Raw genomic sequence first — 25,557 nt, forward strand, 5'->3', positions numbered from 1 at the left:
TTAAACCCCACTAACTCGAGTCACTCGACTATTAAGTCCAATGGCAAAAATTCTGAATTTCGGGTTAGAGTTAACAGTACATCAGTGCCATTGTAAAACAATGCAAATTGACTGCACAATAATCAACAACACACAAATGAATTGCACAGTGCAATAAACACAAACGTGGGGGCGAGCGCGGTTGTGCGCACACAACCCGGAAGTACACTGTACACACATGCGGTCAATTTGGCCACAAAACGTGGCGGCAACAAAGCACTTTACACTCATTTTGACTTATAACACATCCCAAAAATGCTAATCGAACACGGCCTAAAAGTGCAACATGAATATGATGTAAACAATGCTTGCCAACTTGAAGTGATGACGACCCACTGTTGCAATGGCTTAGCTACGAAAAAAGGCCGAGCATATAGGGCAGGGATCACCAAACCAAGGCCCGCGGGCCGGGTATGGCCCGCCTCCACATTTGGTCCGGCCCCCTGAACAATACCAGAGAGCATTTTGAAATTATTTTTTCATTTTTTTTTCTTTTTTTTTTTTTCAATAGTGTTATTTATATCCTGGCCTTTTTCTGTGAAGAACTCAGAGAGGGGGGTATTGGGTTATTATCTATTTAATCAATGGTGTTATTATATTATATTATATTATATTATATTATATTATATTATATTATATTATATTATATTATATTATATTATATTATATTATATTATATTATTATTATTTTTTTTAAATTATTTTAATTTTATTTCCTTTTGTTCCTTGAAGAATCCAGAAAGGGTTATTTGATTGTGGCTTTCTGAAAAACAATATTTTTTTTACATTTAGGCACTCCTGCAATCGTCACACTTTTTCTGTTACAAACTGACCCCGGCCCCTTATCAGAGAAGGGAAAAGTTATGTGGCCCTCAAAGGAAAAAGTTTGGGGACCCCTAATGTAGGTAGTCTAACTTATCACTGGAACCCACCAGAATGAGGGAAAAATACTCACGTTCAGTCATGGACGTACACAGATCAACATTTCCTTGCACATCCCAACAGGTGGCTGCACTCGGCTCTAATGTGTTCCCGTGCTGGCACACGCCTTGCTCATTACCAAAACACAATTGTGTAGTCGAGACAAAAAACAGGAAGTAACTATGAGCTGTTACCATGGAAACGAACACGTAGCGGGAACCTTTCTAGCATTTATCTATTTATTTATTTTTATTATATTTTAGCTATTCAAAATGTGATTCATACATGACTCTAATATTCTTCATTCTACATACATTATGAGGCAATAACAAAATAGTAACGCACAGACACTAACAAAATTAAACTTTAATCAGATTACTGGTTTGGAAAAATGAACGCGTTAGATTATTCATTACTGAAAGAAAGTACCGTAATTTTCAAACTATAAACCGCTACTTTTTTCCCTCATTTGGAATCCTGCTTCTTATAGTCCAATGCGGCTTATTCATTGATTTATTTGGGTGAATAGGTAACGCTTTACTTGACAGTGGCATCATAAGGCTATCATAAGACCGTCATAATTATGACATGACTCTATCAGGGGCATTACTGAATGCTTATGACAGATGTCATGAAGTGTCATCCGGCAAATTCATAAACTCCATTTATGTCCAGCTCAGATTTTTCACATCCATTCAAAAGTGAAATAATTTGCCGGATGACACAAAATGACATCTGTTATAAGCATTCATTAATGCTCATGACAGTGTCATGTCGTAATTATGATTGTCTTATGACAGTTTTATGGCGCCACTGTCAAATTGTTACCAAATGCCATAACTAGCAATTAATGAAACAACTGGAACAGTTACTGAAGAAAAAATTAGCATAAAACATGAATTTTGATTGTTATTTACTGTAACAATGCAATGCATGCTAAGAGGCACACTGGACGACATCAGTGTTGGCAGCAGGTGGCAGCAGAGGTTGACTGTCTCCCCCAAGGGAGAAAACATGGCCAAATGAAGCTTCATGAAGCAATGAAGCTTTGCAGCCAATTGGTTCAAAGCTTCATGGTGGTTCATTTGGTCTTATGATAGTCTTATGATCCCGCTGTCAAATAATGTGTTACTGTTTAATATCTTTTGGTGTAAATATCCCATAATACAGTGAGTACAGCAGCGGCTTATCGTCCAGTTCAGCTTATCTATGAACAGATGTCGTTTTCATATCAAATATGGTGGGTGGCGGTTTATAGTCAGGTGCGCCTTATAGTCCAAAAATTACGGTAATCAGATTACAGTAACGCATTGCTTTGTAACGCGTTAGTGACAACACTGCTCCTCACTATGGAATCAATTAGAAATGTCTGAGTTTTGTTCCGTTTAGTTAGTCACACTGGATGGCAAGTTATAAATAATCTTATTTAAACAAATGGAAGTACTGTAGTATGTTAGTAGCAGAGGCAATTCTAGACATAATATTTTACATCAAATAGATATGCACATACTGAAATTCTGAATTTGAAAAAAATGGATGAAAGAAAAACTCATTTGACTAAGGTAATGTTTCCTAATGAAATAATGAGATAAAAGTGAATTCCAACTGTGTAATCATCAGGATGATGATTGAAGCTATCCGTGAATTATTCATCAAAAAGAGGAACCTTCATGTAGTTATCAATGGTGTGTGCATGCATAGGAATATGTGCATACTCTCACCTACAAGTCTAAAATCACTCCTCATACTTTAACTTCAGAAAGAGATTTTTTTGAAAGAGGCACACATCTTTGAGAAGTGGTATTTAATAACCTGTTGCTCAGAGAGTGCAAGAATATTCAGTCTTGTGTGATTTCGTCACTTACTGTCCCTGTAGGAGTAAGTGGTGCATATATTAAGAAGAAAGGAAGCCTGTTCTTTTTTTTTTTTTTTTTGACTGATTATTTCCAATTCCTGAGCAGAAGAAAATTGCTCTCTGGTGTGATGTTCATTTTGTTACAGCATGCTATCTTTGTTTTCTTTGCAGAACAAATCCTTAGGACGTGAAACCAAATATGTAAGTACAATTTCATTTTTTACCCTAAAATGAAATGAAAGTTTTCATATTCGCCATAACAATTTGTTGCTGGGGAATAAGTCAAGAAACATTGCATTATATTTTGTTGTTGATTTAATAATTACCTTCAGTTTTGTTGGGATTAATTTAATGCTGTTTGAATACCTACTAAGCCATCAAACATGCGAGTAGAACTCAAATGGAGATTTGGAATTTGCAATGAACACTTGTCAACCTCAAATATGGTTAGCCAGGCACGGTAAGCAGTCTCGAGCAGATGCAGTGCAAATGCACTGTGCAGAGGAAATACTGATGCCTACATTTAAAACAGGCAAAATAGTACAAAAGTATGTTATTAATATTTTTTTATTATATATTAGTTTAACCCCTTTTTCACAGTTTCACTTTAAAATACAATTACACTGTATAATAATCCATGTAATGATATCCACTACTGGTGGCCTTGCAAATGAGCAAATAATTTTTAAAAACACAGCATCAACATGGCCTTTACAACAAGTAATTCTTGTGAGCTGCCCTGAGTGCATGGGATTCTTTTATTTTACTTCGATTTTCAAACCAGTGCAGCTATCATAGTAAATGTGACTCGTGGAAATGTCAAATGGGAACAATTGCTTCTGGCCTTCACTACACATTGGAACCTAGCAAAAATAAATGTGAATGAAACTAAAATAAAAATGTAAATGCTAATACAGGGAATCCCTGCGTTACGATGTAGCCAACATACGTACGTGATTTCGACTTTACGACGCCAGTGTCTTGTCCGCCATTTTTTTTCTTTTTTCAATAATGTTGACTTTTGTTTTGTGATGTAATGCTTTCATTTTGCCGCAGGAAGCATAGATCAGGTAACACTTCCACACGCGAGTAAGAGCGCATGTTCACACGAAGAACATATTTGCGCACCCGAGGAGCATACGTGCACACACGAGAAAGAGCGCATTTAGTCCCACGAAGAAGTTGCGCAGCCGAGTTAGAGAGAGAGAGGGGACAGATTACAGCTGTAGGCCTGCGCGCGAATGTGTTGCCTGTTAAGCATCCAAAGAGGCAACACCTGTATATAACACCTTTTGTAGTATTTATTGTACGTTTTTAAGTTGTGGTCAAATACTTGGGGTGAATTTGTATGATTGTTTTTGATGATGTGCGGACACTAAATGATAAATGTTAATTGTTTGTGTGGACTGTCATTGCTAGTTATAAACACAAATTTGAATTGCTGTAATTGAAGATGAAACTGATTTAATTTCATTTTAATTTTACTTTCATTCTGCAAGTGTTGATGTCATGAGCAGCTGAATAAAGTCAGCAAACCACACGGATGTCTGACATTGCATTTTCGGAGCTTAGCATGCTGTCTAGCTAGCTCAAATGCCTTGGCGAGGACGGTACAATGACATGTAATACATGTTTTTGGATAGTTATTTTTATATTTAGGGAGTATTTAGGGCACTTAAAGGGTTAATTCTGACTCACGCTGAAATCCGGGTTACGTCGCCAGCGTAGGAACGGAACTAGTTGCTTTGTTGTATACAGGACTGTTGAAAGAGAAAAATAGTCAAAATAAATAAAAGATAAAGTAGCGACTGTTATTTATCCGTACTGCTGCAATGGATGATGGGTAGTTGTGCCAACCACGACTGAGAGTAGTTATTGCTGTTGTTATGTAATGTGTGTTCTGTTTAAGTCTGGTGTTTCTTGGGGTCGTGCAGTGTATGGTGCACAAGAACAGCATGTTGAGCATTTTGAAATAGTTTAAAGGTGAAGTTCAGAATATTTGACATTGGGCTTAATCATTCAGCCAGCGGGGGTTTAATTGGTCAGTGGAGTTGATTTAAACCGTGCAGTTTGTCAGTTATCTTTTTAGGTTTTAGGGTTTTGTAGTGGCTGAGGTAGTGCGAGTCAATGGTCCCATCTTAGCATGCCAATAAAAAACAACATATGCACGCGTGAGAATGACCAATGACCCATGCAATCAATGATGTTGGCTATGTTTTAAGGATAAATTTATTAATACTCGCCATTGCATGTCATACATTGTTATATGAATAGCAAAATTTGAGGCCATGGGCGCGAAGTCTGAAGAAAAAGTACCCCCACTTCATGAGTTGCTTTGATCAGACGTCACTCAACAAAATAGAGTTGCCTGTCGAAAAGCAGACCGTCAATCGTAAATCTATAGATAGCAGTTATAACCTTAGCTGTCGTTTTTCCTTGCTTTTGTTTGCTTACAAGAAAGCAGATACAGTGGGGCAAATAGGTATTTAGTCAACCAGTAATTGTGCAAGTTCTCCCACTTGAAAATATTAGAGAGGCCTGTAATTGTCAACATGGGTAAACCTCAACCATGAGAGACAGAATGTGGAAAAAAAAAAAAAAACAGAAAATCACATTGTCTGATTTTTAAAGAGTTTATTTGCAAATAATGGTGGAAAATAAGTATTTGGTCAATAACAAAAGTTCATCTCAATACTTTGTTATGTACCCTTTGTTGGCAATAACGAAGGCCAAACGTTTTCTGTAACTCTTCACAAGCTTTTCACACACTATTGTTGATATTTTGGCCTATTCCTCCATGCAGATCTCCTTTAGAGCAATGATGTTTTGGGGCTGTCGTTGGGCAACACGGACTTTGAATTCCCTCCACAGATTTTCTATGGGGTTGACATCTGGAGACTGGCTAGGCCAATCCAGGACCTTGAAATGCTTCTTACTTTGTTGCCCTGGCTGTGTGTTTGGGATCATTGTCATGCTGAAAGACCCAGCCACGTCTCATCTTCAATGCCCTTGCTAACTTATCATTTTTTTCACTGTAGAAATGCTAATGTGAGATGTTGCAATTCCAATTTTCTGTGAACCAGAAAAAAATTAAGCACATATGCATGTTTAGCCCGACTCTTGTAAGATACGACTATTTGAGGAATGGTGCTATTTTTCCACACTGTCAAACACTGAATATGGTAGCAAATCTACAGACAGGTAATTTTATCAGTGTTCAGCCTTTTCACTTGAATGTAGCCGTTTTCACATATTTTTCGGTCACATTTTATAATAACTATCCGTTTTACTAGCTAATAGATCATTAGTAAACTGTTGATAAATGATTTATTGTTGATTTGTGAAGTATTTGTTAACAGTTTGTTAAGCATTTACAGGGTGTTCTTAACCTGAAACACAGTTTGTGTAGAAACGTTTCAAATTTTAGTGTGTAACGTTTGCCATTTCTATCTTTTCAGGTTAAGAAATGCCGTTCACTACAAAAGAAAAGGCATTTTGATAAGGAATTTTGCAGGCAGCGCTCATGTTGCACATTTATGAAAATCTGCCATAGAACCAACAAATATTTGTACTTTTCTTTGTATATTTAACCAATAAAACTTATGACCTTCAACATAAAGTGTATATAGTTTTATTAAGATCCATCAACTAGCATTGGCATTTAGAATGGCGTCAACCATATTGGAACACCCTGTAAATGCTTAACAAACTGTTAACAAATACTTCACAAATCAACAATAAATCATTTATCAACAGTTTACTAATGATCTATTAACTATAAAACGGATAGTTATTATAAAGTGTTACCTTTTTTTTTCTTTTTTTTCATGTTACATCATCAGGCATCTTTGAGCAGCTGGCATCAATCTACACGTAACGACAGAAGGCTAATGGAATCCAAAAAGGTAGAAAGCATTCAAGTGTGACTGAATCTCATTAATGTACACCCTCTGCAAAAACCAAATTATAGAATGTTTAATTATGCATAAGCATTTTATCTTTTATCACATCTGTTGAATTGTGGTGTTCAGACGAATCCTGGGATTATTCGCCCGATGAACACCATTTCAAGATTGCCAGAAAAAGCTGGAGAGGAATATCGACACCATCCTGTCATAGAAACAGAATTCCATCACTATTGTAAAGGCAATAACAATTCATCCAAGGTAAGATATGCAGCATTTTCTTTTCTTGGTATGTAAAGCTAAATAAAATATAGTTTAGTTAGAAAAGTGCTTATCTTAAGTAACTTCATTGTCCAAGGTCACATTTCACATTATCTTTCCAGAGTTCATTATGCTGTCAACATTTCCATTTCATGATCTTCAGTGAGTCCTTTCTCAACAGGAATCACTGGCATATTGTCTTTGTATAAATTGTTCATTCACACTGTAGTTATAGCTGCTCATTTTGCTGCCTAGGCTCTTTTCATTTTCTTAATCTTCTTTATGACATTAATATTGTATGCCACCCAGATAGATTTGCTTTGACTTGAGTAAAAAGTGGTATAAAAATATGCCCCCCCCTCTTGTTCAAAGTGTATATATATTTTTTACATTCAAGTTATTGGACTTTAAAGATAACACTACAAACATGGTTCGGACGATTGCAGATGATTTGTTTCATCTGTTCACCTTGCACACACAAGGCTATTTTCACATTCTATCCATTGATAGACATAACATGAATAGTACAGAACACCCTCGTCACCGGTCAAAAGAACAAATTGCTACCATTTCTTACTTTGCTGTTTGGACTCCAAATGTTACTTTGAGCTCATAAGTGCTTGTGTTTTTGAATAGTCAGTGTGGCTTGCAGTCACGCCATATATGGTAATTTTCACCATCATGTTTGTCATATTGCAAAAACTACGCTCGACACAGTTTACCTGTCAGATGATGTTCACAAAGTAGAACTGTAAAAAACAGAATGGGAAACTACAGCCCACACATTGTGTGAATGTGATATGCAGTATAAGGCTCTGTTGCTCAATATTATTATTATTTTTAAAATTATTAAATTTGTGTTTGATGCCGCCCAGGGGCGGCACAAGACCTAACACAAAACTGGGGCACAGCACTGGTGAGCGAGCATATATATATATATATATATGGTGGAAAACACTCAGATGACTTGAAGTTCCGCCCTGAGATTTGGCCAAATTTCAAAATTGTCCTATATGCATGTGTGACACACTGTTGGAAAGCTTAAAATCTCAATTTTCTGGGGGAAGCCTTGTGTTTTCCGCCATATGTATTTTTAGCACTTATCTATCATAAAAAGTCAGAAATAGCCCTCTAAACTATATATGATCAAACCAAAATAATTTATGTTAAAAAAGTGACTGTTTTTGTATTTCAGCCATCAGTATTTGGGATCAAAATTAGTCAATAGTCAGTTCACCTCTGCTCGTGCTCATCAAACTTTACCTATTTCTACACTCTGCTGCTCTACTTTGTCTGGGCAGAAATGGGGATATGTCACTGTAACTGTTATGCAATTAATCAGTGTTTCTCAATTGGTAGGTTGTGACCTAAAAGTGGTTAATGTTGCCAAGGTAGGCTACCTAGCTTGCCTCTCTCATTCCTCTTTGCTGATTTATGCTTGCTGCATGCAAATAACTTTCTGATATCCATTCTCAAGAGAAATAGTGTTTGAGTCAAATAGAAATAAAAGATAACACATTTTGTTACAGATCACAGGGTCTGCAGAAACAAAATGCTTGTAAAACAGCTGGAAATTACGATGAGCACACATACAAAATTGTGAGAAGCGATATCCCAAAGATAGGCAATGAATTCATACAGATTGATTGTATTTATTTTGGTCATATAAACAAATAGCAATTAAATAGCATCAGTATTGATACACTTCAACACCACATTTAATATTAACACAATACTAGAGAAAGCTTATGTGTGAAAGCCTCTCACTCAAATTGCATTTAATTTTCATTGTATTCATCGCTATTTAGCTAAAAGGCGGCAGCTAATCTGCTTATTCAATTTGCAAACAGAGAGGTTTATGGCAGTTAGTTGCCTGATACGTAAAGAGTAAAGTTGAACCATTTAAATTCACAATTCATTGGAATAGGCGACCAATCAAACATCAACACAAAGGTAAAAATGAACAACAAGGATGGGCAGTTTATCTGTAAAGCAGGTGGGAAGGTGTAATTTATACCATGAACTGTATGACTGGCAGTTTGGCACAGGCACTGTAATATTGATGCTGCATTCATGTGTTGTTGGAGCAATCGAAAAAAATAATTCTCTATTACATCATGTGTATAAAAAACACCAGTCACTCAACATGGGATGTATCGTTGTAGCATTAAAATAGGCTACTCTTATTTGTAGCACCCATGTTTTTTCTTCTTTTTACCTTTACAACACATTACAACGATTTTCCAGCCTGGGATCCAAACTCTCCGGACATATATGAACGCAGCACATCTCCCGAACTGAAAGTGCTTCGTGGATGTATCAACTCAGATGCCTATAACAGCCAAAGTTACATGCATAAATTACCATAATAAGGAGCCATGTGCAGATTGTGTATATGAAGTGGATAGAGTAATATGACCTTATTAAATAGGCACATTCTGTAGATTATGCTATGTAGACTTAAAACTCCAAAGTATTTTATTTTATTATTTTTTTAACAGTGAAATTTATACTGATGGAGCAAGTGCCCCAATGAATATGTCTGGCGAGTTGCGATGCCCATGATGCCGCCACTCCCAAAGTTAGATACAATTGGTCAAGAGAGAAGACCATAAAGATCTTTCTTTGTTTAGAGAGCAGCTGACTACAGTATGTTTTAATCCAATATTGCTGCTCAATTCATTCAGGAATAATTGCCATCAAATTGTACTTTTGCATCTCGATAATAGCAGTTCTATTTAATCCCTGCTGACCGCCGTGCTGTAAGCACTGAATGATCCCTTCGCGCATGTGCAGTGCTAGTAAAAATACCAACGTTGTCACCTGTGACCCCAGGTTGACCCCCTTTTTTCTTCTCACGTGGCAGTTGCTGCCTTGTTGTTTGTGTCGCGTAAAGCCTTTTTGACTGTGTGTCGGAGCTGCGAGTTGGATTCGCCCTCCTTAGGCTGCATCACTTTGTTAGCAATCCGGCCGTGTGGAGTTTATGTTTTGTTTCTTCCTCGTTGGAGCGACTGACTGCCCGTGCCGCTGACTGCCCGTGCCGGTGACGGCTTCGTTTGCGATCCCCCTCCCGGCTGGTGGCATTGGGTGAGTGATCCCTGCTGGCTCACCGCTTGCGTGGCCGCCGGCTGCGTTCGCCCGTTTCTTTTTTCCCGCCGGCGTGTGTTCTGGGGTTGGCGCTGTCGTCCCCCTCGCTGGTTGCTGTTGCCACTTGCTTGGCCTTTGGCTGTGCGCGGGCTTTCACTCGATTTCCTCGATTCCCATCGCTTCTTGCGGTCGGTGTCGTGGGTTGGCTATCTCGCTAGCCTGGCTGCGCTTGCCGTGCAGGTGGCATTCGCGCCCCCTTCCCTCGGCTGGCTTTCACGGTGTTATGTCGTTTCCCGTCGCTTCTTGTGGTCGTTGTCGTGGGTTGGCTATCTCGCTAGCTTGGCTGCGCTTGCCGTGCAGGTGGCGTTCGCGCCCCCTTCCCTCGGCTGGCTTTCACGGTGTTACGTCGTTTCCCGTCGCTTCTTGCGGGCGGTGTTGTGGGTTTGCTATCTCGCTAGCCTGGCTGTGCTAACTGAGCAGTTGGCGTTCGCGCCCCCTTCCCTCGACTGTTATGTACGCGATTGCATTGGCCGTGGAGGGCTTCCCTGTGTGTTGCATGTGGCTCCCTCCTTGGGTCGCGTGATGCCCCGGACCGGTGCTCTGCGTGCCGTGACCTGTCTGACATTTCTTGCGTGGGATTTGCGGCTGTGGGCTTGCTCCGGTGTTGCTTCCTCCCTGTCCGTCACCCATTGTCTAGGGGCGGGACCGGCTTTTGCACAGGCGGGGGCCCCCTTCAATTTTGCGTCTGCCTATGGCATGCATTCCCCTAGTCCCGTCGGTGGCTGTAGGGGTTGGTGCTGGCTGTCCCCCCCCCCGCTACCCCCCCCCCCCCACCCCGTTCGTGCTGGGGGGCGGGTTCTCTTATGTGACGCTGCCCCTTGTCATTTGTGGGCGCCTGGTGCGCCGTGGTACGTCGGCTCCTACGTCCGCCCGGAGTCTGGTGGAGGCGGTGGCCGACCGGCTGCTTGCCTCTGGTGTTGGGCAGCCTCTGGTGGTTCTGCTTCCCTGTTCCATGATGACATGGGTGATCAGGCGTTGCGTCTTCGGTGCTCGGCTCTTCGTCCTCCTCGTGGGGCTTGTCGCTGGTTCCCCTGACGTTTCCAGGCTGACGGTGCTGCGCAGCGCGTTGGCACGTCTGCAGCTGGATTCGCCTCAACGGCCTGCTTCAGCGCCGGCGGGTGCTTTCGGCACCGGCGGACCGCTTTGGGTTTATCTGTCCCCGTTTCGGCTGTCTTTGTGGGGGAACTCCGGGCTGGTTGGTGTGTTCCTGCGGCTCTCTCGCTGTTCTCACCTGTTGGCTGTGCTTTGGCGGCCATGCGTGGTCTGGTTGCTGTCGGCCTGGACCGCATGGCGGGTATTGGCCTTGCCATTGCGTCCCACATTGTCCCCTGGGGGGTGTCTTCGTCCTTTTGTGCGCTGCCATCAGCCTTGGCTGCGTGCGTCAGTGATTTCCTAGCTCGCCTTATTCTGGCCTCTCAGCGCCCTAGCCGAGGGTGGTGTTGATGCCCCAGCGGTGGGCTTCGGCGGCGCGGCCTTGCGCGTGTCCGCCCCCTGCCTCGTTCGGGCTCGTAGCCGGGTTAGCCATGCTCATTCCCCCCGGCTGGGGCTGCCTGGGAACGCTCCATGGCGTACCGGTAGTGCCCGGCCATCTTTTCGGCTCTGCCATGGTTTCTCCTCGGGGTTGGCCTTTTGCGGCCCATACGGCCGGGCATCGGTGGTCGTTCCTGCGTCGAGGCGCCACTCCTGCGGGTGGACCTGGGGGTCCCTCTGCTGCGTTTTGTCCTTGTCATTCGGCGCGCCTTTCCCCTGTTGGGGGCTAGGGTCCCCAGCAGGCCTCCGGGCGTTCGGCTGATTCCTTTTGTAACCCCGCCCGCTTGCCTCCGCGTTGGAAGTGGGCAGTTTTGGCCGCCAGCTCCCCCTGGCCTCCTCAAAGCCAGGGGGCGGGGCTGAGGCCAGTAGGCTGGCCGTTGGTTTCCCCGCCAGCAGCTCGGTTCCTGGGCTGCTCGCGTTTCGGTCCCCTGGGTGATGTCCGCTTAGTCCCACGGGTCCGTGCCCCGCTTCCTCGCTGGCCCCCTGTGGCCCACCGAGTCAGGGTGGCTACAGTCATAGGCCGGGTGACGGCTCTGGTTCCGGGCATGGTGCTGTCTTCTATTCTGGTCATCGAGCCTGTGGCTCTTCAGGCTTGCCCTTTCCGCATGTTTACCTCTTCGGGTGGTTGCCGGGGGGGAGTGGTTCTCTTCAGTGGACCTGTGGGACGCCTGCTTTGTGTGGCCATTGTTCCTCGCCGCGGGCAGTTTCTCCGCCTTGCCTTCGTGGATCGCCTCTGGCAGTTCAGGATGCTCCTGTTTGGCCTCCCTCTTTCCCCGAGGGTGTTCCCCCGTTTCGTGGGGGTAGATCCATCCCCCCTCCAGCCGGTGGGCGTGTAGATTCTGCTGTGCCTCGGCGACTGGCTGGTATGTGCACCGTTGCGTGCTTGGGCGTGCTCCGGTCGGGCCGTTCTTCTTGCCCACGTGGCTCGCTGGGGCGTCTGGGTCGATTTGGGGCTGTTTGCTTGTTCCCCTCTCGGCGGATGACCTTCCTTGGGGTGTCTATGGACGCGGTGGCCATGTTGGCTCCTCCGTCGTCCCGTGGGGGTGGACGCTCTGCGCCTCCTCTTGCGTTTTTGGGTTGATCGGGTGTGCCCGTATGTGGCCTCCCCACGACTTTTGGGTGTGCTGACATCCTTGTCCGCTGTTGTACCCCTGGGTCTTCTTTTACTGTGCCCCCTGCTACGATGACTGACCGGCTTTCGCCTGGTTGCCGTATGGCTCCGGCGTCGGAGGCTCAGTGTCTCCTGCCAATGCACGTTTGCCTTAAAACTGGGGGTACGATGTCTGCCTGTGGTGGGGCATACCGTTGGTAATGGCCCCGTCCGGCGCGATTTGGTCACTGCGGGTGCCGGTCGCTCGGGATGGGGTGCTTTTGGTAGTGCTGGGCTGCTTGGGGCTGCTGGGCACCAATCACAGCGATGTGCCGGGGCTGCTTGCGGCTCACCTTGCTCTCGGGCATTTTTGCCCGTGCCTGCGGGGGTGGTTTGTGCTGTGCGGATGGACGACGCTGCCATGGTGTACCATACCATTCACTGGAGGGTCTCTGGTAGCTCTGTTGGGAGCCACAGCCTGATCTCTGCATTCCTCATGGGGGCCCTGCGGCTAAGCCCCGCAGGTGTCCTTGTGCCCCAGGTTGGGGTCTGCGGTCGGTGCTCGACTGTTGTGCCGCCCCCCTTCTGGCCTCTGGCTGCGACCGGCCCTCTGTGGGTTGCCCACAAGGCGCCGTTCCCGCTGACTGTTGCCTCTGCTTGGCCTGTCGGCGTATTGCTCGCGCTCTTGGCTGGCCGTCGTGCATGTTTTTGCACTCTGGGGGCTCGGGTGTCGCGCTGTGGCCTGGCGTTACCTTTGTGCCCTAAGTGTTGGCTGACTCGTACTGTGATCGCCCTTTACACCTTGCTTGTTTTTTCCCCCAAAAGCGGGGTGCGGTGTCGGGCCGGGGCTGTTGTGCCCAGCCTGGGCCCTGGGGTTTTGTGGGGACTCTACGATGGTTTTTTAATTTTTTTTTTTTTTTTTATGGAATTTTATTGTCATCATCATTGGTATCATTGACAATCATTGACAATTACAAAATGCGATATGATTTGCCCGAAGGAACCGAAGAAGACGACAAAGGCGGACAAGATGAAGCATATGCTTATCAGTTTCCCGTCCCCCATACAACTAAAGACGCACATTCAGGCATGGAACATACATCAAAACTGTAAAATAACACAGTCAACAATCTGGGTTTAGTAACTAAGCGTCCAGTCAAGCAGCTCGATTAATTTTAGGGCGTACAAGGTTATGACTTTGTCATGTCCCTGACATTTTTGCATCTGTTTGCTGCGGAACATTTTGTTCTGGCTATGTGTGTGACATGTTATCACAGCTGGTGTGAGTAGCGACTCAAAATGCTTTTCTTATAAGTCTCTTAAGATACATTGCTGAGGTGTACATGGTGGCAACAATTGGCGCACACAAGGTCACTGTAAGTTTCATCAGACATGAATGTATGAGAAAATCAAACAACATGCTGTACACATTTTATCCCAAGATTAATGTCTCCACAACGAAAACATGCTTATTATTTGTTTTATACAGTATCTTTTCCATATACTCAGTAAAATAGACATTTGAATCAGGAGTCGGTAGACACAGCAGATAATTATGTTTTTACAATTGGGGATTAGGAGTTCAATTGTAATACATTCCAGGAAATTTTCAATCATAATTGCAACACCCCTCCCCCCTTAGATGCCTGATACTTTTGTGTCATGTTATATCCGTGCAAATTAAAGTCAGCCTTTGTTGTCTTTAGTAGATCATTCTTAATGTGTTCAAGATTCTTGTAACTCCTGCCGTTAATAAGTTTCAGCTTACCGTCCACATCCACGAGTTGTTATACTGGTCGGCTGTGTAGTCTTTACAGTTATCCAGCTATTGTAGTCAATTGGCCAAGACTCATAATAGCTTTAATCTTCATATCTTGCGTCTTGACAAGGATCCTGCGATCCGAGATCCAGGTGTTGGCTATTTTCCCAGCTTTCTTGAGTTGACTTGCTTTTCTTGAAATTTCGGCATTTCGGCGAGTCAAGTTGTCATTCAAAAAAATCTTCGACCCTTTCAGGTGGTGGCGCTGGTTAAGCAGGGCAGTCTTGGTCTTGTGGTCTGCCAGCTTCATGAGCACCGTCGCCGGTCCAGATGGGAGCAGAAGGCAGCGACGAATGTCCAGCGGTTCCATGTTTATTTCATACTCTTTCAGTTTAGCAATTGCCAGTTGCGCCACTGTGTCCCCTGGGCCAGGCGTCAGTTGTAATCCAGAAATGATGAGCTCATTTGCGCGTCGGCACTGGTCGAGGTCGTCAGCCAAAATTTCCAGCTTCTTTATGCAAACATCTCTCTCCTCGACCACCTGCTTGAGTTTCTCGTTTTCAGCGTGAATTAAATGGAGCTCTCTGACGATTTCTTGATTCTGGTTTTGAATCAAGCCAGTCAAGGAGACCTCCAACTTCTGTATGGAAGATTTTATTTCATCCAAGTCTCCAGGTTTCAAATTATTTGGAGCCATACTGGGAGTTGAGCTTGCTGGCCCTAAGCGCTTATCGGTTAAGATAAGAGAGTGCTTCAGAGTGTGTCTGTGCGCGGCGAAGGCTGAGCAACGAAAAAAAAAAGGTCTTCACGCCTTTTTGCCTGCTATGGGGTTCGCGGCAGGGGATCTGCCCTCTCCAGGCAGCGCCTCCCTCGTTGGGTCATGGATCCAATTGTCGCTCTTATCGGACGCCCCCTGCCATCTGGGGCGTGCTGTCACTTTGCCTGGGGCATTGCTGCTACCCGGGCTGCCTCGAGGGAGTAGCCCTGGAGGTCGTCTGTGCCGCTGCCTCGTGGTCAGGGCCTGGCTCCTTCTTCAGGTTTTACTATTTTTGATGTCACCTCCTCCCACCCACTGGGCGTGGTCTTCGGGTCCCTGTGAAGTTTGGGTTGGGGATTCTTCGTGACCCCACTAGTATTGGTCATTCAGTGCTTACAGCACCGCCTCTGGCGGTCAGCAGGGATGAAATAGAACAAACGTTACGTAGGTACAGTAACTACGGTTCTATGAATCCTGAATGACCGCCAGAGCATTCAGTCACTCAGAATCCTCGTGACCACGCGAGAAGGTTCTGTAAGTTAATACCTTTGCAGGGGGTCAACCTGGGGTCACAGGTGACAACATTGGTATTTATACTCGCACTGCGCATTCGCGAAGGGGTCATTCAGTGCTTACAGCACCGCCTCTGGCGGTCATTCAGGATTCATAGAACCGTAGTTACCTACGTAACTTTTGTATTAGTTGTTCTTTGTGGGATAAATAATGGCTTTCACAGTTATTGACTAGAGAAAGAGACCTTGTGTTGCCATGCATGATAATTTGCTAGTTACTGTCCTCACTGGCTGTACAAGCTACGTTTTTTTGAATGGATGTCAGAGCTTGTTTTTTTTTTTTTTGGGGGGGGGGCTATTTTCATTCCCCTTCTGCTTTTTAAAAAGACATGGATTATATTGCTTGTGTTATACCATCTAGTTCAGGGTAAGAGCGCATTTGTTTTGTTCCTACAAAGAAGTCGCGCAGCCGAGTGAATTACACTCTACAAGTGTTGATGGCATCAGCAGCTGAATGAAGTCAGCATAACCACACAGACGTCTGAGATAAATTTCGAAGCTTAGCTCGCTGTCTAGCTGGGACTTAGCTCCAACATATTGGAGAGGACAATACAATAACGTATAATATTTGTTTTGGGATAGTTATTTTGGTATTTAGGGGTACTTAAAGTGTATATGACACAAAAAAACGTGTTTATTTCATATTTCACGCGGTGTTTTATGCTCCTGAATGAACTGGACTGCTTGAATGTGTGAGGAAGCGAACGTTTTATTTATTCAATTTTTTAATCCCGCGCCATGAAAATGAGTGACTTCCGGCTTCAGTCTCGGGTTTAGGACGAATGCGAATGTGATGTCACCCGGGTCAGCATCTCACAATACAGCATTGCTTTATAGCGTGCAGATGGACTGTGGATTCAACTGATTTTGTGGATTAATTCTGCTGCCAAACTGCTACAGAAAATTGTTGCTGCACCAGGGAGAGGCGTGTGAGCTTTTTTGGGTTTCGAAAGGTTCCCATTCACCGCGAATATTGACCAAAACAAGCCCTACCACTGTGGAGTCATTGCATTTACGAGGAAGTGAGTAAACGATACGAAATACGAATTTCGTATCATGTCAATTACTGAGATCATGGCACACATTTTGATACGGAGGTGGCTTCCGAAAATGCCACTTGGCCGACTACCTGCGGCTTGTAGACCCCCCCGCCAGGAGAGCGCTATACTCGGCTTATTGCCCTCTTCGTGTGCCCGGTGTTCTGTCAAATTTTCAACTCCATCAGAAATTGCAACTATGTGTTAAAAATGGCCGCGAATACAGCGATTACAAAGCAAACACTACAAACTTTCTTTAAATATAGGACTATTTACTTACGTTTGATCATGGACGGAAATGTAGAAAAGTTCTCCTCAGACACATCCTGCCATGTTAGCTGCACAACAACTGCACGCCACTCTATGTTTACGTCTTCGCCGTGTAGTAAAGCATTATTTTACGCCATATTCGTGTTGACCATGTGGCAGCTATGCCCTTCTCTGACGTCGGCTGGTTTGTCCGGCGATACTCTCCAGCTGCTTCCCCGGCGAGCTCTACTGTCCGAAGCAGGAGAACGAGCTGTAACTTGCTCGCCACCAAGCGGGTTCCAAATCGGCGAAGACTGTCCACAACCCCGCTGCCGTGTGAATTGATCCAAGCTAGTTTTGTGTAATTTTTTGCTTCGAAAAGTAAAGATAAGACTTTGAGACATCACTCGGTTCGGGTTAGCATGTCAGCTAGCTGCCACGTCTCTTGGTTTGTTTACATTCTCTGAAGCCGGGGCAGGGAAATGACAAAAGCCTGACTAACTACGGTGGCATAAAATATCATTCGGGGGGGTGTGACAATAAAGGTGAAGTCGACAGTTTTGACCGTCATGGATTAATTTTGCCATGTCGTACTGATTAAATGCATTTTTATTATTTCATGTTCCATTTAGCACAACACTGTTATTTGTCATGACCATACCATTTATTTAGCAATTGGGGAAAAATACTTGAATAAAAAGAATATCCTGTAAAAATATTGGAGTAGAGAGACAATGACATTTTGCGGATCTCTGTATTGCATTTTCCTCGTTCTGAATAATTCACCCTCAATGGGTTGAATTCTAAATCAGATGAAACCATGACCCTGCCAAAGGCATCCTCCTGTTGGAGACGCTGGAGGCTGGCTTTTTTAGGAGGTTCTGAAAACGATGACGTCCGAAGCCTCGCTGCCCAGCTGTACAACGTGATTGGTTCAGGGACTCCTTTTGATTTTGCTGTGCGGTTTGACAGCGTGCTACAGTATATTAATACCTCGGGCTACATTCAAAAGATGGGTGTTTGAAGGAGAGTTTTGAGTTAGGAAGCCTACAGTAGTCGATAGGATGGAGCCAGCAAGTAAGAGGTATTCCTCTCTGGCGAAAAACTTGTTTTTTTAATAAAACTGAATGAAAATCCCCACCATCCAGTAGCTATATCAATGCCCAAGTTACACAAGCATAATTTTTGCCCTTTTTCAATTTACACAAACACGTTTACTGTCCTCTCCCTGATTGCGCTTATGCTACATTCAGAAAAAACATTGCACAACGTGCCATATTCTGGTAATACCATTTATGGAATCATTTTCAAACATACACATACTACATAAAAAAAATATATATTGTAGGTTTTACTTCATGAGTGACGTACTGTATATGGCCATATCATATATTTTTATGACTGTTGAGCAGTGTTGTTTTTGGCAGCCATTTTAATTTTGGTCTTAGTTTTCGTCTTTTTGACAATAATACCAATTAGTCTTAGTCATATTTTAGTCATTTCAAAATGTTTTTGTCTTCGTCTAGATTTTGTTGACGAAAACAGACTAATTTCCTCTAGGTTTAGTCGACGTTAACTCAATTTTTTTCGTCTGTACAATTTGAAAATTTAACTCCAAGACAGATGAGCACATATTGTAGCGTCTACAATTCTATCACATGATAATACACACTCAGAGAGAAAACAGTTGGCTACATTATTTTCAATTAGTTATACCTGCCTGGACTCCACAAATTGTATGTAAAAAAAGTTGTCTGAGAGTTTAGGAGGAAGCTCGCCATTAGCAATAGCGTAATGCTAATGTGAACGTGAATGCTATGCTAACGTTACGAGTTACATTTAGCACTCAGCACAGATTTTTAAAGCCTTAAACAGTATTGCATATTCTCTCTTGCCGAGATAAGAAGACAAATCTTACCGTGTGTGTCTCAAAACAATCAATGGGGAGACTGGAGAGGACGCTAGACTAGTGGGGGAGAGTCAGGGGGTGGCAGAACGTCATATAAGCGACACAACCAGGCAAGCTAATTACACATAAAATGTCACACATTGTGAACATGCAACGAAAACTATGGTGTATTTTTGTCTCGTCAGACAAAAACTGGCATTCGTTGTTGTCCGCAAGTTTTTGTCTTCCAAGATAGCGTTTTAGCTCGTTATCATCTCGTCATCATCATTAAAAAAAAAAATTCGTCGACGAAATATTTTCGTTGTAGTCATCGTTGACGAAAACAACATTGCTATTGAGGTACTGTTTGTGTGTATGTGTGTGGTTCTTTTATTGTACTGTATGTGTAGGTCCTTTTTGGGTTTTTTTCGGGTTTTTTTTCGGGGGGTACTGTACCCTCATACATTATGGTCACACAGGTTATGAGTTTGATCACATTGCAGAAGAAGTATGCCAAATTTAACTTCTGTGACTGGAAAACAAACCAAAAAAAATGTTGAAGATAAAATATTATATACTAGTCCTTCTCAAAAAAAAACAATTTTCTTGGCTTTTTTGCCAAAATAATCAATATTAAAACAATAAAAAGCTTGAACTACTTCAGTTGTGTGTAATGAATCTAAAATATATGAGTCTAATGTTTATCAGTACATTACAGAATTTAAAGGGCAACTGAAGAGCTTTTCAGATTTCGCTCTTAAGTGTTTTACTCAGTTGAATTGTATTAAATGCGTCATTCGCTCTCTCAAAAAGTCACATAAAAAAAAAATAAATAAATAATTGACCGCGTAGTTTATGTTTATGTTATGGCCATAGCAACACCATAGCAACGAGGGACGCGCCGTCCTGCCGACCCCTACCTCATGACGTAACTTCCAGGAAGCCTCGCCACCACTCTGAACGCGGAAATATAGCACCACTCTATCGTCGCCATATATTGCATACATTTTCTGGATTTTACTCGCGGGATTCGTCATGCCATCTCGATGTGTAGCGATGAATTACTCACAGGAAGATTCGAGACTCTAGGAGTGGTCCGAAAAAAACATCGCCTGCAAAGGTTTGGACCGTTTTTGTTAGCATGCTTACAGGTCCCCAATCGGCTCATTGTTTTCATCATTTCAGCCACGACAGCTTTGAAAACCTACAACAATGCAACCTTGGTTTTGCAAAGACGTAAGTAGAACATTAATGGCGTTTTTTTATAAACGAGGGGGACTCCTACTGCCTGTTTGTTGAAGTGCGACATTTTTTTTTTTTTGTACTGTTGGCCTGTCATAAGTAGATAGGTTGGCTGACGTCGTCTACTCGTGTGATTTTATTACTATATCAATAGGTGTTATGTAAATTCAAATGTCCCCAGCACCAGATAGGTCCTTGGCTCGTTTTTGATACTTTAACATCAAGGTCTGCCTATTTGAAGAGGGAACAATTGCATCAAATAGATGCTGCTATGACTGGGGCATTATTATTTGATCACCAAGAAATTATTATTAAATTAAAATTAGGATTCATCCAATATTTTCATGCTGCTGTGATTTTTTTTTTTCCTCCAGGAAGCCAAACATAAAAAATTAAGTGGCGGAAACCCTCAACACGTTGAAAAAAGCGTTGCAAGTCAGTTGCCACCCAGTTTCCCAAAATCAAGAGAGAGTGGGTCGAGTCATATGATGACCGAAGTGATGCGGTGTCCAGCGATGACGACTGAAGAGATCCTATGAGGCCTGCCAGATGCTGAATTTCTTCCGTCTGCGACATCAGATGACGATGATTTAGGAGAAATAAATGTAGCAAATTTTGATGACATGAAATCATAAACTAGTCATATATACAGTACACATTTTTTAAAAGAAAAATCAAGTTACCTTCATATTTTAATGATAATGCATTATCTTTGTATAGAGAACACTTCATGCTACAGAAAAGAGTAAATACATATACAGAAATCTGGTATCATTTATTATTGTGGCCAATTAAATATTTTTTCAGAATGTAATATAATTACAATATATTATATACCAATAGAATACATTAAACAGTCAACAAAATGTGTCAATGTTGTTAACAATTTATGGTTTTATTTTTTTAATGTAATTCATGCCCCTGTCAGTGCTTCAGCCTCCTCAAGTTTGGCTCTCACGTCTGGGATCTCCTGATGACACAGGCATACTCTTGGAAGGGTAATTACTTGACGGTTTACAGCAACACCTGAAAAATAAAATGGTTTTGTCATTTATTTTGAAATATCAATAACATATCATTCATTTAGCCACATTTGGGCTAGCTTTATCATATTTAGATCGGTAGGAGCTGTCCCATTACCTAATATCCAGTTTTAGCTATGTGTAGAGCATTCATTTAGCCACATTTGGGCTAGCTTTATCATATTTAGATCGGTAGGAGCTGTCCCATTACCTAATATCCAGTTTTAGCTATGTGTAGCGCATTCATTTAGCCACATTTGGGCTAGCTTTATCATATTTACATCGGTAGGAGCTGTCCCATTACCTAATATCCAGTTTTAGCTATGTGTAGAGCATGGAAAAAATATACAACCATGTAATCGCATTCTGATAAAAAAATCACGATGCTGGACTTACCACTCACTCTCCCGTTCATGAAGTGTCGAGCTTTCAATTGGCGTCATGACGCCATCTGCTGTGTCAAGTAAATCGCCGTCATCTGACGCCTCAGGTTCAAACATGTAGGGATTAATTGTAGTTCATCTTTCCTGGGAGCCTTTGCCATCGGTAGCGTCACGAAAGAGCGATCCTGAATGGTTACCTTTGGTGGAAATATCACTGACATCGTTGTTGCTGCTATACTAGCTGTGGGTAGTCTTCTAGTAGTCACACTTCTGGGTTTGCGAAGGGACCATTAAAGGAGTGCAAAAAAACTAAAAAAACACAAATTATCCTTACAATTACGTGTTGATAATGTCATGGTTGTTTTGATGAACTTGTCCCAAGTTTATATTCATAAAATTACACCAAAATCCGGAAAGGTCTTCAGTTGCCCTTTAATGAACTTTATCACAATATGCTAATTTTTTTTAGAAGGACTAGTATATATGTGATAATCTATGTACATAGAGGATTTGTTCAAACAATATTTTGCAAAATAATACAGTAATAATAATAATAATGCAGTAAAATACAGTGATTATACACTTAGCCAGTAGATGGTACCATGCACACTTGAAGCTCCGAGAAATGAATCCTTTCCGAATCAATTTGCTCAAGTGATCATTGCCTCATGAGGCTTCATCTCACCATCACTACTTCGACGTCAGACTTGTGGTGTATTTTTATCAACAATAGAGTTTCACGGTTTATAGATCATACTTGTGTAACTGAACAGTAAAAAAATACAAATTACAGTGATCCCTCATTTGTCGTGATTAATGGGGAGCAGAACCTTTCGCGATAAGTGAAAAACCGTGAACTAGCGCAAAAAAAGAAAGAAAGAAAAGAAAAAAAACCATATATATATATATTTATACAGTATATATCTATATATACAGTATGCTGTACACATTCAATTGGCACATTTATTTATATCTTTACCGAAATTGTATATTACCCACCGTCCAATGTCAAGTTTTGAGTCACTTTGCAAACTATCAAAGCCTGACCTTTGTGTGTTTGTCCGAATGGAGATTATGAATACAGATCTGATTTAGCATTCTATCCTGGAAGAAAATAATCAGGAATCTGACGAGATGGAATACAAGGATATAATTTCAGGCAATTTCACAGTGGGGCAAGCCACTTTAAATGTCAAGTGCAAATAGAAAGCAACTTCATTGAACGATTCCAGGGACCTGACGCTGATTGACGAGACATTCAACCACCCTGCAGTCAATTCAACCACTGACCCTAATTACACAGCATTTGTGTCCTTTATCATTTCAGATGGACAGAGTGGGCCTTGAAGACATGGGGATAAATGGTCACTCAAGTAGAAAAAGTAAAGCTCTGCGAGGAGGGAGGACATCTGAAAGAAGTCCATTTGCAGTGTGTGAATTGCAGATCATTGAGCCTGAAGGCCCGATCACTCACTTTGAGGAAGATTCGTCCAATTCTCTCTGCTCAGATGCTTGTGAAACGCACATCTAAATCAAGAACATCAAACAATGAACCATTCATCATGTGGAATTCAAGATACGAATGCAAATTAACATTACTTGTTGTATCCTTGTAAACAGTTATTTGATATCCCCCCCCCCAAAAAAAAAAAAATCCTAGGAAAACATCCTAATGTTTGAAAGAAGGATTGATTGAAATTATGCCGTCAAGAGCAAAGGTGGGCATAAATGTCCTCATTCCCAATTGGCACACATCAAAAGCTGTGAAATGTCCCTCAGTTGTCAATAGTACAAGGTTACCTACTTTTGAATCATTCACATATTTTCTTTTCTAACCCTGGGATGCACAAGTGACTAGACCCTACACTCTTCCATATGTGGGTCAAAATGACCCGAACTAGAATCAATGTTGGTTTAGAGTTTTGGTTAAAAATAATTACTTGTATAATATTTAGTATTATATTTAGGACCACACTAGAATGAGTTCATGTTTGAAATATCTTTATATTTCACTTGTTAGCATGCTTGAAAAAGAAAATTACAAGAACAGCAATTGACTTCATCCCCTCTTGTATTATATCATCAGTGATGATGATGATGTAACGCGTTACTAACCACCTCTGCACCTGGACAATAGTCTGGGTCCTCATCATCAGAAATTTCTGACTCTTTTTGAGTCCCACCCCGATACTGCCTCTCCATCATCCAGCATCTGCAGGACTAGCTGTTTATTTAGCACCAAGGAATACATACGATAAAAGTAAAGTTTTCAATAGATCAATATGTAGCCATATAAATAAATACACACAGACACACACACTACATATACAGTAATGCTAGCTAACATAGCTGGCTAGTGTTAGCTAGTTATTAACTAGGCTAATTTTTTTGATAAATAAGGGTAACAAAAGTCATGAAAGGCATACACATAAAATAAAAATAATACTTAAACGTATAAGCTCTTGCTGTGTACAGTAATTTTGCTGAGGTGTGACACATTTGATATACCTAATCTGTGTGGTCCACAGTTAATTTATTCCTGACCACCAAAGTTGATAAGAATCAAAGGTTTCCCATTGGATTCCATAGAAAATTCATGCGGGTCATTTTTGACCCACTTATGGAAGCTTGGGGTACTGACACAAAACTACATATTTCTTCAAATGTGTAAAAGGTAAATTAAAAATGTGAATGGCATTATATCAGAAACATGTTTTTTGAGAAATACCTGGAATGTGAAATGATAACAATTTTTCATTACGAAGATATTTTAAGGAAACAACCTCACCAGGTCATTTTTGACCCACTTATGCATCTAAGGGCTCGAACGGTCAGCAGTTGCTAAATATCACAATTCGTAATGTCACAACAAAGCGAAACTGCTGCTGTTGTCATGCTGACGGACATCCAGTCTATTACAATGAAACCATTTATTTTTGTTTTGTTCACTGGTAGCAGGATGTGGCACTTGGAATAAAAAGATGCTCAACATGAAATCTAGTCATTTGATTTAACTTAACGTGTTAGCCCTGGCATTACAACTTGTCTGCATAATGTATAACAGATGTGATCCTCCATACCTGAAGTGGCATTTGGTATATATAAAACCGGAATAATAATCCTCCATTTGAACATTTCATGCCCCAGGTCCATTTTGCAAGCGACATTTTATTGTATTGGCCAGTGGCATGTTTTAATTAAAGGAAAAACATCAGAACGGTTAATGAAAGAAGATTAGGGCGATGTCGATGGGAGGATTAGGGCACAAGAAGATGTAAGACCTACATTCAAAAAGCTGTCGAAATGTGGAATATTAAAAGTGATAATTTTTCCCCCAAATGACAAATTCCATAGACTTCATAATTGTATTGACGGGTCACATCCGTCAGCCACTGCGCAACGCCTTCAAGTAGGGGGCGTCAGCCACTGCGCAACGCCTTCAATTAGTGGGCTGTCCTACAGTCCGCTTCTGTTATTTGCAGTCGGTCGCAGTTAGTCAACACATGCAGGGATCCAACGCCGGATTTAGGTTGAAAAAGTACGAAAGCTGTATCGCATACAAACGGAAAGGATCGTCTTAGGAGTGATTTGTTTGAGGAACCAAGGTAATTATTATACTTTTCGTACCATGCATGCATTTTGAAACGCTGTGAAAAAAATCAGTGGGAGAAATTAGCCACTACGGCATTGGCATTATACTTACGTATAATATTTACGTAAAATAACATATAATAATAATAGCTAACTGCTCCATAAAATAACATATAATAATAATAGCTAACATACAATAATAATAGCTACTTGCATGTTTTTTTTTTTTTTTTTTTTGCTTTTAACCAAGAATCAAGACTGATTTACGTCCATATCTATAAAGAATTCAGGGATTTAAGCATTTATTCA

The 25,557-nt window shown here is 41.9% G+C and overlaps 1 protein-coding gene across 1 annotated transcript in view; it reads left to right on the forward strand.

The window, feature by feature from the left end:
• mlip (muscular LMNA-interacting protein) overlaps positions 1-25,221 on the forward strand; it is a 50,318-nt gene extending 25,097 nt beyond the window's left edge. The window contains exons 7-10 of the mRNA XM_057849036.1: positions 2,987-3,016; positions 6,658-6,720; positions 6,847-6,981; positions 22,985-25,221. Of these exons, the coding sequence (XP_057705019.1) occupies positions 2,987-3,016; positions 6,658-6,720; positions 6,847-6,981; positions 22,985-23,188 (432 nt within the window). The 3' untranslated portion in view covers positions 23,189-25,221. The remainder of the gene's footprint in view (positions 1-2,986; positions 3,017-6,657; positions 6,721-6,846; positions 6,982-22,984) is intronic.
• The last annotated feature ends 336 nt before the right edge of the window (positions 25,222-25,557 follow it).

The sequence above is a fragment of the Corythoichthys intestinalis genome, chromosome 10 (genome assembly GCF_030265065.1).
Source record: "Corythoichthys intestinalis isolate RoL2023-P3 chromosome 10, ASM3026506v1, whole genome shotgun sequence".
In the NCBI taxonomy this organism is placed as follows: Eukaryota; Metazoa; Chordata; class Actinopteri; order Syngnathiformes; family Syngnathidae; genus Corythoichthys; species Corythoichthys intestinalis.